This window comes from Sapajus apella, unplaced genomic scaffold, assembly GCF_009761245.1.
Source record: "Sapajus apella isolate SASKATOON/1434 unplaced genomic scaffold, GSC_monkey_1.0 scaffold28, whole genome shotgun sequence".
Classification (NCBI taxonomy): Eukaryota; Metazoa; Chordata; class Mammalia; order Primates; family Cebidae; genus Sapajus; species Sapajus apella.
Window position 1 is genome coordinate 9,345,784 of NW_022436968.1, and position 14,756 is coordinate 9,360,539.

At 39.1% G+C, this 14,756-nt stretch overlaps 1 protein-coding gene across 8 annotated transcripts in view; it reads right to left on the reverse strand.

Annotated features, from left to right (window-relative positions):
* FSIP2 (fibrous sheath interacting protein 2) overlaps positions 1 to 14,756 on the reverse strand; it is a 95,868-nt gene that overhangs the window by 10,156 nt on the left and 70,956 nt on the right. For all 8 annotated transcript variants that reach the window (XR_004273271.1, XM_032292728.1, XM_032292727.1 and 5 more), the window contains 2 exons: positions 3,489 to 3,986; positions 2,196 to 2,296 (listed from right to left, as the gene is read on the reverse strand). Coding sequence is in view for 7 of the 8 variants with exons in the window: in XM_032292728.1 (XP_032148619.1) it covers positions 2,196 to 2,296; positions 3,489 to 3,986 (599 nt within the window). In the remaining variant the exon portion in view is untranslated. The remainder of the gene's footprint in view (positions 1 to 2,195; positions 2,297 to 3,488; positions 3,987 to 14,756) is intronic.

Below are 14,756 nucleotides of genomic sequence, written 5' to 3' on the forward strand. Positions count from 1 at the left end.
TGATCTTTTGTTAAATATGAGTATTTGAAATCAAAAAGAAGCCACTTCTTCTAGTGTTTGAAGATTGATGTGGAAAATCTTTACTAATTAGTGGGACTTTAAGCCTTGGAAACAGTCCAAAGTGAAGACTTAAGACTTTTTCAGATCTTTGCTGTGCATGCAGCTTTCAAGCCTATGTTTGTGCTTCCCCAAACCCATTTTTTCAAGCTGCTTTTAAATGATTTAATTTCACAAAGTGTCACTTCTTGCTCCTTCTCAGGAACTTAGATGTTCTACAGTCTCTCTCTTCTCATAATTTCTTGCCCAAGATGTTTATGGTTCTGCAGACCCCCTGTAGTTTTCATGCATTGTGGCAGCTATCCACTGCTTTCTGTAGTTTTCAGGCTTAAAACCAAATGATGACACCATTGTCTATTTGAGTTCCTAGTCAGGTGAAACAAAAATAATTTCCTAAGAAAGCCCGTGGATAGGTCAGAACAGGATCTATTCTGCTTTTTCGACCAAAGGGAGGACACTGTAAATTGGGGTCCTTTCTCTTGACTGTGTTATTATACAATGCTGGGAGGAAGCTGAGTCTAAGAACAAGCTAAACTACACATTTTTTTTTTTAATTTTGAATGTGTTTTTCCCTTTCTCTCTTTCTTCCTCCTTCCCTTTCTTCACAACTCTCTCCCTCCCTTCCTTCCCTTCCTTTACTTTTTTCTTTCCTCCTTCCTTTCTCTTTCTCTCATACTCTTTTTTTCTCTCTCTTTTCTTACTTCCTCTTTCATCTCCTTTCTTTTCTTTCCTTCCTTCCTCTTTCTCTTTTTCTTTCTCTCTTTTCTCTCTCTCTCTCTCTCTCTCTCTCTCTGAGTGTCACTCTGTTGTCTGGGCTAAAGTGCACTGTAACTTCAAACTCCTGAGCTCAAGCAATTTTGTCACCTCAGCCTCCTGAGTAGCTAGCACTAGGTGCACATGACCATTCCAGCTAATTTTGTATTACTTTATTTTATTAGAGTTAGGGTCTTGCTATGTTGCCCAAGCTAAGTTCAAACTCCTTGCCTCAAGCAATCCTCATGCCTTGGCCTCCCAAAGAGGTGGAATTACAAGCATGATGCACAATGCCCAGCCAGCTTTTTCTTGATTCAGTATTTATTTGGTTGCTGCCGACTGTTTTCCAGAGGTGTTATGAAGTTGTGTTAGTCAGTTTGTAGTTGCTTATATTTTGTTTTCATGGGAAAATCAGAACCTTGAGCTTCCTGGTATTATCTTGCTATAAAATTATTTTTATTTAATATTATTTATACCTGCTTTTTACTTCACTGATACAACCAATAGAGAGGTCCCAACATTGCTAGTTATGTATGTTACAATAACATGTTATGCAGGAGGAAAGAGACAATGGTGAGCCAAAATAGGGTTATGTCAAAAAAAACCCCCAAAAAACAGCAAATACAATTCCAGCATGCTGAGTGAAAAAAATAAATCACTAAGTAGATTTTTCTGTGTATATCATCAGTACTCCTCACCAGATAAACAATGATATCTTTTCTAAGTTATGTATAATTTTATAAATTTAAGCACAATTTTAGATATATTCTTGATAGAGTTATTAATCAGATTACAAGGAGGGCACTTTGTTCCTCCTTGTCCCCTATAACTGTTAAGGTCCATATTTTGCTACTGGTGTCATCCACACTTGAATTGTCTTTCACTTGCATAAGTGCGATCCATTCTTAAAGAGTCACATCAAACTCCATTGCTTTCTATGATTTATCTCTGAATGCTCCAACTTACATTTCTTGCTCATTCCTTTGGGGATTCTTCTTGTAGGCAATGAACACTAGCTTTGTGAAGAGAGCTAAGCATGGCCTCTTTTGTACTGATACTACTTACTCCATTTCTGGGCCATTACCTCTCTCTCATGTTAGAAAATAACCTAATACATTAACAAACACTTTAATAAGACTACAAAGAAGATACACTAGAAACTGGTTTCAAAACTGGAACATATAGGCCAAGAATCTAAAAATGGATGAGTGAATAGCAAAACATGGCTTTGGAATTATGCACAGTAGGGTTCCAATGAAAGGAAGAAGTGAGGGAAGGTCTGAAGCTAAATACTTGATCAGTTACCGTTTTGCCAGGGGTCCCATTCTACCCATAAGCTCTAGTTTATCAGATTTCTATATTTGGACTACTTTAATTTCACGTACCCAGTAGATGAAATGAGATCTTCTTGGTTGTATGAAGATGAACTCATAATTCTGTGTATGAAGTAATGTGGTGGTTCAGTAAGAAGATTCTTCTCTTCTTTCTGGAAAAGGACAAATCAGCTATTGGTCTAAATGGAGTTTCAGATATACTTTCTTACCTTATGGCATTTTTTTGCCATATAATCTACATTTTAACAGAACAAACTTTTAGAAATTACTTAAAAGATGGATGAACCCTATAATTATAATTAAAAAGTATCTTTGAATGTAATTAATTTGAAATAGTTCAGTGAAGATTACTCAAATTATGATACTGGATTTGAACAAATTTTAAACATAAATCTAGAACAATGTTGAAATCTACCTCTAAACTTTAAAAGCATTTAAAATCATATATTATGGGGTTCAGAAGGAGGAAGAACACAGATACAACTCTGATCAATTAGGTATCTTGCAAGATCAATCATGTTAACACATATTTTGATCATTTGTTGCAAAGTCATGTGTACTTCTGAATTGAGCAGACTTATATTTCTGTTATTTTCTGTAGTTCATCTAAGTTTTGTTTTACCTTAGAATCACATCAAATGGATAACCAAGAGAATGGCCTCATCAGAATATTAAAAATAATATATTCTCAAAAAACATGTTATGATATAGATTTTTGGACAGGACCAAACTCAAAAGGTCTTTGAGACCCAGACCATCATTTGAGGGTTTGGAGCCAGCAACAAGAGATGTTAACCATGCTGATAGCAGAGATTATGGGCTAATTGTAAGGGTGGTATTTAAAATATATAAATTATCTTGTTACGGTTTGGGTAAGTTGGTTATATAGCTTACCAAGAGATCACCTAGCTACTAAGAGTCAGGATTCAAACCTAAGCAGTCTGAATCTCTGTGGATCTTTTTTTCTTCCTCCTACTCAGAGCCAATCTTCTGCTGCTGTTCTAGTGGCATTAGACTCGACACACAAAATGTTCAATGAGTACTTACCAGCAAAAATACAAAAGGGTGGAAAGCAATTGTTTTTAATAATTAGTTTACATTTTTCTTAACAGTTTCATTTTGTCTTTTCTTTGAGATTCTAATTAATCTAGTTTTTCCCCTATTATCTGCTTTCCTACAGTTGAGATTCACAGCTGTGCCTGGTAATTATTTCCCTTATTCTGTAAATATCACCAGGCTTGAGACTCAATTCATTCTTTTCTGACTAACCAAGATACATTATTGAGCCATATTTGTAAAGCTGTCTCTCCTTTCTTGTCACTAACTGTCATGCTTCTCACTTACCTTACACAGTGGCTTTTCTTCCCAAGATGAAGAGGCTGTTTCAGGCATGGCTTTTTTTATGGCCATGTCAAGCTCAGCAACAGCTCTTTTAACATGTGTCTCCTTAGATTCTGTTACCTGATTTGAGGCTGCTTCAATACTTTCAATATTTGCACTGGCTGTGGTCTGACAACATTTACTTAGTGACAAAAGCTTTTTCAGGCTGCTAGTGCTTAGTGTTGACTTAGGAGAAACTTTGTTTTCTTCTAGCTTCTTGACTTCTTTTACTTGATCTTTAAATACTTCAACGCCTTTTTCTTCTGCCACAGTCTCTCTTAAAACAACTTCATCTTCATCAGAATCAAGTTCTTCTTTTATGTAATTTTCCAAATCCACTTGATCAATATCATGAGCCACTAATCGAACAATAAGATCACTTTTGTTTTGCACATCTTTTAAGAGCTCTACCCTTGTAATATCAGGCTTTCTTATATTCTGAAATGAATTTCTGCCAACAGCCTGAAAATAAAGGTGTAGCAAATATTAAAAACAAATGTCTAAATCGCTTTTCCTGTAGTTTGATTATAATGTAGCTATTTTCTTGTGATTTCTACTTTTGATTTAAGTAATGTCTTCAATTATCACTTAATATTAGCAATATTTTTAAAAGAAATAAAGTCAAATAAAAAAATATTTGTTGGCATGCATCACTTTTTTACATTTCTATACATCAATCTAATCTAACTTACTCCAAAAGTCAGAGCAAAATCTAACATAATTACTTCTTTGTCATTTATCTTGAACGTTTTGTGACAGAAGAAGACAGGATAACCTATTTTCCAAAAATCCTAGGTAAGGACTCATAGAGAAATCTAAATATACATACATTCTTTTCTTTCTTTTTTTTCTTTCTTTCTTTTTTTTTTCAGATAGAGTCTCTCCCTGTTACCCAGGCTGGAGTGCAGTGATGCGATCTTGGCTCACTGCAACTCCGACTCCCAGGTTCCAGTGATTCTCCTATCTTAGCCTCCTGAGTAGCTAGGACTACAGGAGTGCCACTATGTCTGGCTAATTTTGGTATTCTCTTGTAGAGACAGGGTTTCATCATATTGGCCAGGCTGGTCTTTCTTTCTCTTCTCTGCTGTGCCCTTTGTTGAAGATAGATAAAACTGGTAGCCAGACTGGGGCAAATAACATGCCTTAACTGAGTTGCCTGTGTCTGCTTCTTTATTGTTTTATTTTTAGGATGGCTTTTCCTTCCTTGAACAGGACAGTGGTATTTTTTTTAGTTTAAATATTCCTTTCTTGCACTCTGTGGTTATAAATGACTCAAGTAAAGGAAGCTTGTAACTAAGAGTAAGATTTGTGGCAGATAATTCTATAGATAATTAACTGAGTTTAGTTAATGTTATTTTATAGTCTGTTCACTTAATTTTTTTCCCAGGCAATAATTTACATATGAATGAAGACTACCAAGTATATGCTAATATAATGATGAGAACCCAGATTAAAAATAAAATTTCGGAGCTGGAAGAGACTATCATTTCTTCCAAAAAAGCAAGAGTAAACAAGATTAAAGAAGTTTTAGACCATGATAAACTAAGAATTTTGGTGTGTGTTAGGTCACTCTTGCACTGCTATAATTACCTGAGACTGGGTAATTTATTAGAAAAGACATTTAATTGTCTCTCAGTTCTGCGGGTTTTGCAGAAAACATAGTGGCATCTGCTTCTAAGGAAGCCTCAAGAAGCTTCCAATCATGGCAGAAGGCAAAGTGGGAGCAGGCACATCACATGGAGATAGCAGGGGCAAGAGAGAGTTGGGGGCAGTTGCCACACAATTTTAAATGACCAAGTAGCATGAGAACTCACTCACTGTCATGAAGACAGCACTAAACCATGAGAGATCCATCCCCCTGACCCAAACATCTCCCACCAGGCCCCCTCTTCCAGCATTGCGGATTATAATTCAACCTGAGATTTGAAAGGGGAACAAATATCCAAACTATATCATTCTGCCTGTGGCTCCTACAAATCTCTCATCCTTCTCACACCACAAAATACGATCAAAAACAAAATAGTTACCTCCAAGAGACAATGGGAGTACAGGCATTGGGCAAACACTCATGTTTGAAAAGGGAGAAATTGGTCTGATGGAAGGGGCTACAGGCCTCATGCAAGTCCGAAATCCAGAAGTGCAGTCATTAAATCTTAAAGCTCTAAAATAATTTCCTTAGACTCTATCTCCCACATATAGGGCATAATGATGGGAGGGGTGAGCTCTCAAGGCCTTGGGCAGCCCCACCCCTGTGTTTTTGCAGGATGTAGCCCTGGTGGATGCTCTTGGAAGATGCTGAGTGCCTGAGACTTTTCCACTCTGAGGTTGCAGGATGCTGGCGGATCTACGATTCTGGGGTCTGCAGAATTCAAAATCTCTTCCAACAGCTCCACTAAGAAATGCCCCAGTGGGGACTCTGTGTGGGACCTTCAACCTTACATGTCCCCCCTGCATGCCATGGTAAAAGTTCTCTGTAAGGACTCCACTCCTGCAGCAGGCTTCTGCCTGGGCATACAGGTTTTTCCATACTTCCTCTGAAATCTAGACAGAGGCTGAGAAGCCTCATTTTTTCTTGGATTCTGTGTGTCTATACGCTTAATACCACATGGAAACCACCAAGGCTATAGCTTGCAGCCCATGCTATAACTGAGCCCCTTTGAGCCATAGCTGGAAGAGGGAAAAGGAGCCATGGGGATGTGAGCAGTGGAGTTCTGAGGCTGCAGAGCCCATGAAACCATTCTTTCCTCCTAAGCCTCTGGAACTGAAATAAAACAGATTGCAGTGAGAGGAATGGAGAAAAAGCCTTTTCTCCATTGTCTTGAATATTAGCACTTAGCTCTCTTTCAGTTTTGCAAGTTTCTCTAACAAGTGATAGTTCTACAGCCTTCTTAAATTTCTCTCAACAAACAAACAAACAACAAACAAAAACAAAAAACAGAAATTTTTCTTTCTTTGCCATATGGCTGAATTCAGTTTTGCAAGTTTCTCTAACAAGCGATAGTTCCACAGCCTTCTTGAATTTCTCTCAACAAACAAACAAAAAACAAAAACCCAAAACTTTTTCTTTCTTTGCCATATGGCTGATTTTTCTTTTTCTTTGAGATGGAGTCTCACTTTGTCGCCCAGGCTGGAGTTCAGTGGCATGATCTTGGCTCACTGCAACCTCTGTCTCTTGGGTTTAAGTCATTCCCATGCCTCAGCCTACGAAGTAGCTGGGACTACAGGCATGTGCCACCACAGCCAGCTAATTTTTGTATTTTTAGCGGAGATGCGGTTTCACCATATTGGACAGACTGGTCTCAAACTTCTGCCCTCAGGTGCCCCACCCAGTTCGGCCTCCTAAAGTGCTGGGATTACAGGTGTGAGCCACTATGCCCAGCCAATTTTCCAGACTTTATGCTCTGCTTCCCTTTTAAATATAAATTCTAAATGTAAGTCATTTCTTTCCTCCTGCATCTGAGAACAGGCTATTAGAAGCAGCCAGGTCATATCTTGAATACTTCATTTATGAGAAATTTTTTTGTCAGCTATCCTAGGTCATCATTCACATGATGAAACTCCACAAAACTCTAGGGCATGGGCACAATGCAGCCAAGTTTTTTGCTAAGGCATAACAAAAGTGACCTTTGCTCTAGTTCCCAATAAATTCCTCATTTCCATCTGAGACCTTATCAGCCTCCACTTCATTGTTCATATCACCATTGTCCATCAGCCTTTTGGTCACAACCATTTATCCAATCTCTAAGAAGTTCCAAACTCTCCTTAATCTTCCTGTCTTCTTCTGAGCCTCCAAACTCTTCCAGCCTCTATCTGTTAACCAGTTCCAAAGGTGCTGGTTAACAGAAAAATATTTTCAGTTACTGCCCCACTCCTTGGTACCAATTTTCTGTGTTATGTCATTCTTCCACTGCTATAAAGAAATTCCTGAGAGCAGGTTATATATATATATATGATATATATGATATATATAATATGATATATATGATATATATATATATATATGATATATATATATATAATATATATATATATATATATATATATATAATATATGATATATATATATATATATCATAATATATATGATATATATGATAGTATATATTACCTTATATGTATTAAATTACCTTATATATATTAATATATATTAATAACCTTATACATTTATATATATATGAATATATATATATTAGTGCATCTGTTTCTGGTGAGGCCTGAGGAAGCTTCCAATCATGACTGAAAACAAAGTAAGAGCAGGCACATCACATGGTGAAGGCAGGAGAAAAATATTGTGTGTGTGTTGGGAGGGTAGGTGCCACACACTTTTAAATGACCAATCTTGCAAGAACTCACTCTTGCAAAGACAGTGCTAAGCCATGAAAGGTCAGTCCCCATAACCCAGACACATTACATCAGTATCCACCTCCAGCACTGGGGATTACAATTCAACATGAGATTTGGGCAGGGATAAATATCAAACTATACCAGGGTGTGAAAACTGAAAACATTAATTAACATATTTACTAGCCTTGAGATTCAGTTTAGTGGGTTGCAGAAGAGTGCTGAAAAAAATTTACTCTAAGTTTATGCTCCAGACGGCATGGTTCTATAAAACTTTGCTAATTGTCCAGGTTACAAACTACATGCCTAAGCATACTCAGCCCTCCCACAAATGCACACCATCAGTTAAAGGGATTTTAATACAAAACAAAATCCCTGATGGATCCATGCAAACTACTTGTTTGTGAGACAAATCTTTGGTCTTCAGTAGTAGTTTCCTTATAATAAGGACATTATTTTTGACATTTTAAATTCTCAGTTAAAATATTTGGGGCCTGAGTATATGCAGAGTAAGGATTCAAGCAGTAGGAAAGAGGCTTATAAAAATAGGAGCACTAATGCAGCTGGGTTTAGATAAAACAAGTGTGTAAGCATGAAAAAAATGGATACATCTTGAGACACCAGGGCAAATGGGAAAGGGTAATATAATTGAAGTAAAATAGAGCAAATGTAATCTAAGAGTTTGCAGTCTAATGTTTGCTGATAAATTTTACTGAAAGAAAATGAGGGGTTATGATCCAAGATGGCTGTTTAGGAACAGCTTAGGATTGCAGCTCCCAGTGAAAGTGCAGAGGGTGAGTGGACGCCACATTTTTATTGCCCACAGACTAGGCAATTCCCAGGTGGAGGAGCTCCATGGGTCACCAGCGCGGCTGTTTTGGCCAGCATGGCTGTGCCCGCCAGCGCCGCTGCTTTGCCCCGCGCGGCTGCTTTGTTGGAGCCCTGGAGCAGCGGTTCTCCATACAAAATACACCAGTCTGGGGGCCCTTTTGGTTGGAGATTGGAGCCATGGGAAGTCACCCATTCGTCTGTTTAAAAAGGGGACTGAGCAGGGAAACAGAACAGTAGATTCCAGGGCAAAATAAATGCCACAAATCTCAGTGCCGCTGTTTAAGCCAGTGCAGTGAGTTGCCTCACAGGAAAAAACACAGACCCTTGCGCCGCTTCAACAGACAACTGGAACAACAACTTAAAAAAAAAAAAAAAAAGGCTCTGAGGCAGGGAGCCAGGCAATCAGGCTCGGCTGGTCCCACCCCGACAAAAGAACAGCAATCAGAAACTCTCTGGATTGAAAGTTTCACAGCAAGTGCAGCTGAACCTGGGAATTCAGCTCTGTGGGGGAGGGGCATCCACCATTACTGAGGCAGCCCGCCACTACGGAGGTAGTCAACCAATGCTGAGGCAGCCCACCATTGCCAAGGCAACCCGCCACTGCAGAGAGGCTCCGCCTTAACAGAGGCAGGCCACCATTGCCGAGGCAGTTCTAACTACACCCATATAAAAAGGACTGCAGGGAAGTTCACTCGGCAGCTGGGCGGAGCCCACAGCAGCTCAGCAAAGCCTCCATAGGCAGACAGTGACTAGGCTGCCTCCATGCTGGGCAGGGCAGCTCTGAAGGAAAAAAAAAAGAAAGGGAGCTGCATAATGGAAACTCATAAAGCCCTAAATCCCTGGGACAGAGCACCTGGGAACAAAAAGCAGTTTATGAGTTCTGCTGCAGCAGACCTAAACGTACCTACCCAGCAGCTCTGAATGAACAATGGAGCTCACAGCTCAGCATTTGAGCTCCTATAAAGAAGAGACCGTCTCCTCAAGCAGCTCCCTGACCCCTGTATATCCAAAGAGCCAAAGAGTCACCTCATAAAGGAGAGATCAGATTGACACTTGGTGGGTATCCTTCTGGGACAAAGATAGCAGAAGAAGAAAACTGGTAACAACCCTTACTGTTCAGCAGCTGCTGCAGGTGATCCCCAGGCAAGCAGGGCCTGGAGTGGACCTCAGCAGACCTACAACAGAGGGGCCAGACTGTCAGAAGGAAAACCAAGAAAAAGAAATAACCTCATCATCAACAAACAGAGCATCCACTCAGAGACCCAATCTGAAAGCCAGCAACTACAAAGACGACAGGTGGATACATCCATAAAGATGGGAAGAAACCAGCACAAAAAGGATGAAAACACCTGAAACCAGAACACCTCTCGTCCTAAAAGGGATCACAACTGCTCACCAGCAAGGGAACAAGGTTGGATGGAGAATGAGTGTGATGAAATGACAGAATCAGACTTCAGAAGGTGGGTAGTAAGAAACTTCTGTGAACTAAAAGAACATGTTCTAACCAAATGCAAAGAAACTAAGAACGTTGAAAAAGGATTTGACAAAATGCTAATGAGAATGGACAAAATAGAAAGGAATATAAATGAATTAATGGAGCTGAAAAACACAACACGAGAACTTCGTGAAGCATGCACAAGTATCAATAGCCGAATTGACCAAGCAGAAGAAAGGATATCAGAGGTTGAAGATCAACTCAATGAAATAAAACGGGAAGGCAAGAACAGAGAAAAAAGGGTAAAAAGGAATGAACAAAGTCCCCAAGAAATGTGGGACTATGTGAAAAGACCTAATCTACGTTTGATAGGCATACCTGAATGCGACGAAGAGAATGAATCCAAGCTGGAAAATACTCTTCAGAATATTATCCAGGAAAACGTCCCCAACCTAGCAAGGCAGGCAAATATTCAAGTCCAGGAAATACAGAGAACACCACAAAGATATTCCTCAAGAAGAGCAACCCCAAGGCACATAATCATCAGATTCACCAGGGTTGAAATGAAGGAGAAAATACTAAGGGCAGCCAGAGAGAAAGGTCGGGTTACCCACAAAGGGAAGCCCATCAGACTCACAGCAGATCTCTCAGCAGAAACCCTACAAGCCAGAAGAGAGTGAGGGCCAATATTCAACGTCCTTAAAGAAAAGAACTTTCAACCCAGATTCTCCTATCCAGCCAAACTAAGCTTCATAAGCGAAGGAAAAATAAAATACTTTGTGAACTTGCAAGTACTCAGAGATTTCGTCACCACCAGGCCAGCTTTACAAGAGCTCCTGAAAGAGGCTCTATGCATATAAAGGAACAACCAGTACCAGGCACTCCAAAAACATGCCAAAGGGTAAAGAGAATCAACACAATGAAGAATCTGCATCAACTAATGGGCAAAACAGCCAGCTAGCACCCAAATGGCAGTATCAAATTTGCACGTAACAATATTAACCCTAAATGTAAATGGACTAAATGCCCCAATCAAAAGACACAGACTGGCAAATTGGATAAAAGGACAAAACCCATCGGTGTGCTGTATCCAGGAAACCCATCTCACATGCAAGGATACACAAAGGCTCAAAATAAAGGGATGGAGGAAGATTTACCAAGCAAATGGAGAGCAAAAAAAAAAAAAAAAAGCAGGAGTTGCAATTCTCATCTCTGATAAATTAGACTTTAAAGCAACAAAGATCAAAAGAGACAAAAAAGGGCATTACATAATAGTAAAAGGATCAATGCAACAAGAAGAGCTAACGATCCTAAATATATACGCACCCAATACAGGAGCATCTAGATACATAAGGCAAGTTCTTAATGACTTACAAAGAGACTTAGACTCCCACACAATAATAGTGGGAGACTTTAACACCCCATTGTCAATATTAGACAGATCAACCACACAGAAAATTAACAAGGATATCCAGGACGTGAACTCAGACCTGGACCAAGCAAACCTAATAGACATTTACAGAACTCTCCACCCCAAATCCATAGAATATACATTCTTCTCAGCACCACATCACACCTACTCTAAAACTGACCACATAATTGGGAGTAAATCACTCCTCAGCAAATGCAAAAGAACGGAAATCATAACAAACAGTCTCTCGGACCACAGTGCAATCAAGTTAGAACTCAGAATTCAAAAACTAACCCAGAACCGCACAGCTTCATGGAAACTGAACAACTTGCTTTTGAATGTTGACTGGATAAACAACAAAATGAAGACAGAAATAAAGATGTTCTTCAAAACCAACAAGAATGAAGATACAACATACCAGAATCTCTGGGACACATTTAAAGCAGTCTCTAGAGGAAAATATATAGCAATAAGTGCCCACATGAGAAGCAAGGAGAGATAAAAAATTGACACGCTATAGTCAAAACTGAAAGAGCTAGAGGAGCAAGATCAAAAAACCTCAAAACCTAGCAGAAGACAAGAAATAGCTAAGATCAGCGCAGAACTGAAGGAGATAGAGACACAAAAAACCCTTCAAAAAATCCATAAATCCAGGAGCTGGTTTTTTGAAAAGATCAACAAAATACACAGACCACTAGCCAGATTAATGAAAAAGAAAAGAGAGAATAACCAAATTGATGCAATAAAAAATGATAAAGGGGATATCACCACAGATTCCACAGAAATTCAAACCATCATCAGAGGTAATTACAAACAACTTCATGCATATAAACTAGTAAACCTGGAAGAAATGGATAAATTCCTGGACACTTGCCTCCTCCCAAGCCTAAACCAGGAAGAAGCCGAAACCCTGAACAGACCCATAACAAGGTCTGAAGTTGAGGCAGCAATTAAGAGCTTACCACCCCAAAAAAGCCCAGTCCAGATGGGTTCACAGCCGAATTCTACCAGACATACAAAGAGGAGCTGGTACCATTCCTTGTGAAACTATTCCAAACAATACAAAAAGAGGGAATTCTTCCCAAATCATTTTATGAGACCAACATCATCCTGATTCCAAAACCCGGCAGAGACTCAACAAGAAAAGAAAACTTCAGGCCAATATCCATGATGAACATAGATGCAAAAATCTTCAATAAAATACTGACAAGCCGATTGCAACAGCACATCAAAAAGTTTATCCACCATGATCAAGTAGGCTTCATCCTGGGGATGCAAGGCTGGTTCAACATACGTAAGTCTATAAACGTAATTCACCACATAAACAGAACCAAAGACAAAAACCACATGATTATCTCAATTGATGCAGAGAAGACCTTTGACAAAATTCAACAGCACTTTATGCTAAAAACCCTCAATAAGCTAGGTATTGATGGAACGCATCTCAAAATAATAAAAGCTATTTATGACAAACCGACAGCCAATATCATACTGACTAGGCAAAACCTGGAAGCATTCCCCTTGAAATGTGGCACCAGACAAGGATGTCCTCTCTCACCACTCCTTTTCAATATAGTTCTAGAAGTTCTAGCCAGAGCAATCAGGCAAGAAAAAGAAATAAAGGGTATTCAAATAGGAAAGGAGGAAGTCAAATTGTCTCTATTTGCAGACGACATGATTGTATATCTAGAAGACCCCATCGTCTCAGCCCCAAATCTCCTGAAACTGATAAGCAAGTTCAGCAAAGCCTCAGGATACAAAATCAATGTGCAAAAATCACATGCATTCCTGTACACCAATAACAGACTTAAAGAGAGCCAATCAAGAACAAACTTCCATTCACAATTGCCACAAAGAGAATAAAATACCTAGGAATACAACTAACAAGGAACGTAAAGGACCTCTTCAAGGAGAACTACAAGCCACTGCTCAACGAAATAAGAGAGGACACAAACAGATGGAAAAACATTCCATGTTCGTTAGGAAGAATCGATATTGTGAAAATGGCCATACTGCCCAAAGTAATTTACAGATTCAATGCTATCCCCATCAAGCTACCAATGACCTTCTTCACAGAACTGGAAAAAACCACCTTAAACTTCATATGGAACGAAAAGAGAGCCCACATAGCCAAGTCAATTCTAAGCAAAAAGAACAAAGCAGGAGACATCACACTACCAGACTTCAAACTATACTACAAGGCTACAGTAATCAAAACAGCATGGTACTGGTACCAAAACAGAGATATAGACCAATGGAACACAACAGAGGTCTCGATGCAACGCAACATATCTACAACCATCTGATCTTTGACAAACCAGACAAAAACGAGCAATGGGAAAAGGATTCCTTGTTTAATAAATGGTGTTGGGTAAACTGGCTAGCCATGTGTAGAAAGCAGAAACTGGACCCCTTCCTGACACCTTACACTAAAATTAACTCCAGATGGATTAAAGGCTTAAACATAAGACCTAACACTATAAAAACCCTAGAAGAAAATCTAGGCAAAACCATTCAGGACATTGGTGTAGGCAAGGACTTCATGTCCAAAACACCAAAAGCATTGACAACAAAAGCCAAAATAGACAAATGGGACCTAATCAAACTTCACAGCTTCTGCACAGCAAAAGAAACAGTCATTAGAGTGAATCGGCAACCAACAGAATGGGAAAAAATTTTTATGGTTTACTCATTTGACAAAGGGCTGATATCCAGAATTTACAAAGAACTAAAACAGATCTACAAGAAAAAAACTAACAAGCCCATTCAAAATTGGGCAAAGGATATGAACAGATACTTTGCAAAAGAAGACAAACAGGAGGCCAACAAACATATGAAACAATGCTCATCATCACTGGTCATCAGAGAAATGCAAATCAAAACAACATTGAGATACCATCTCATGCCAGTTAGAATGGCAATCATGAAAAAATCTGGAGACAACAGATGCTAGAGAGGATGTGGAGAAATAGGAACACTTTTGCACTGTTGGTGGGAGTGTAAATTAGTTCAACCATTGTGGAAGACAGTGTGGTGTTTCCTCAAGGACCTAGAAATAGAAATTCCATTTGACCCAGCAATCCCATTACTGGGTATATATCCAAAGGATTATAAATCATTCTACTATAAGGACACGTGCACACGAATGTTCATTGCAGCACTGTTTACAATAGCAAAGACCTGGAACCAACCCAAATGCCCATCGATGATAGAC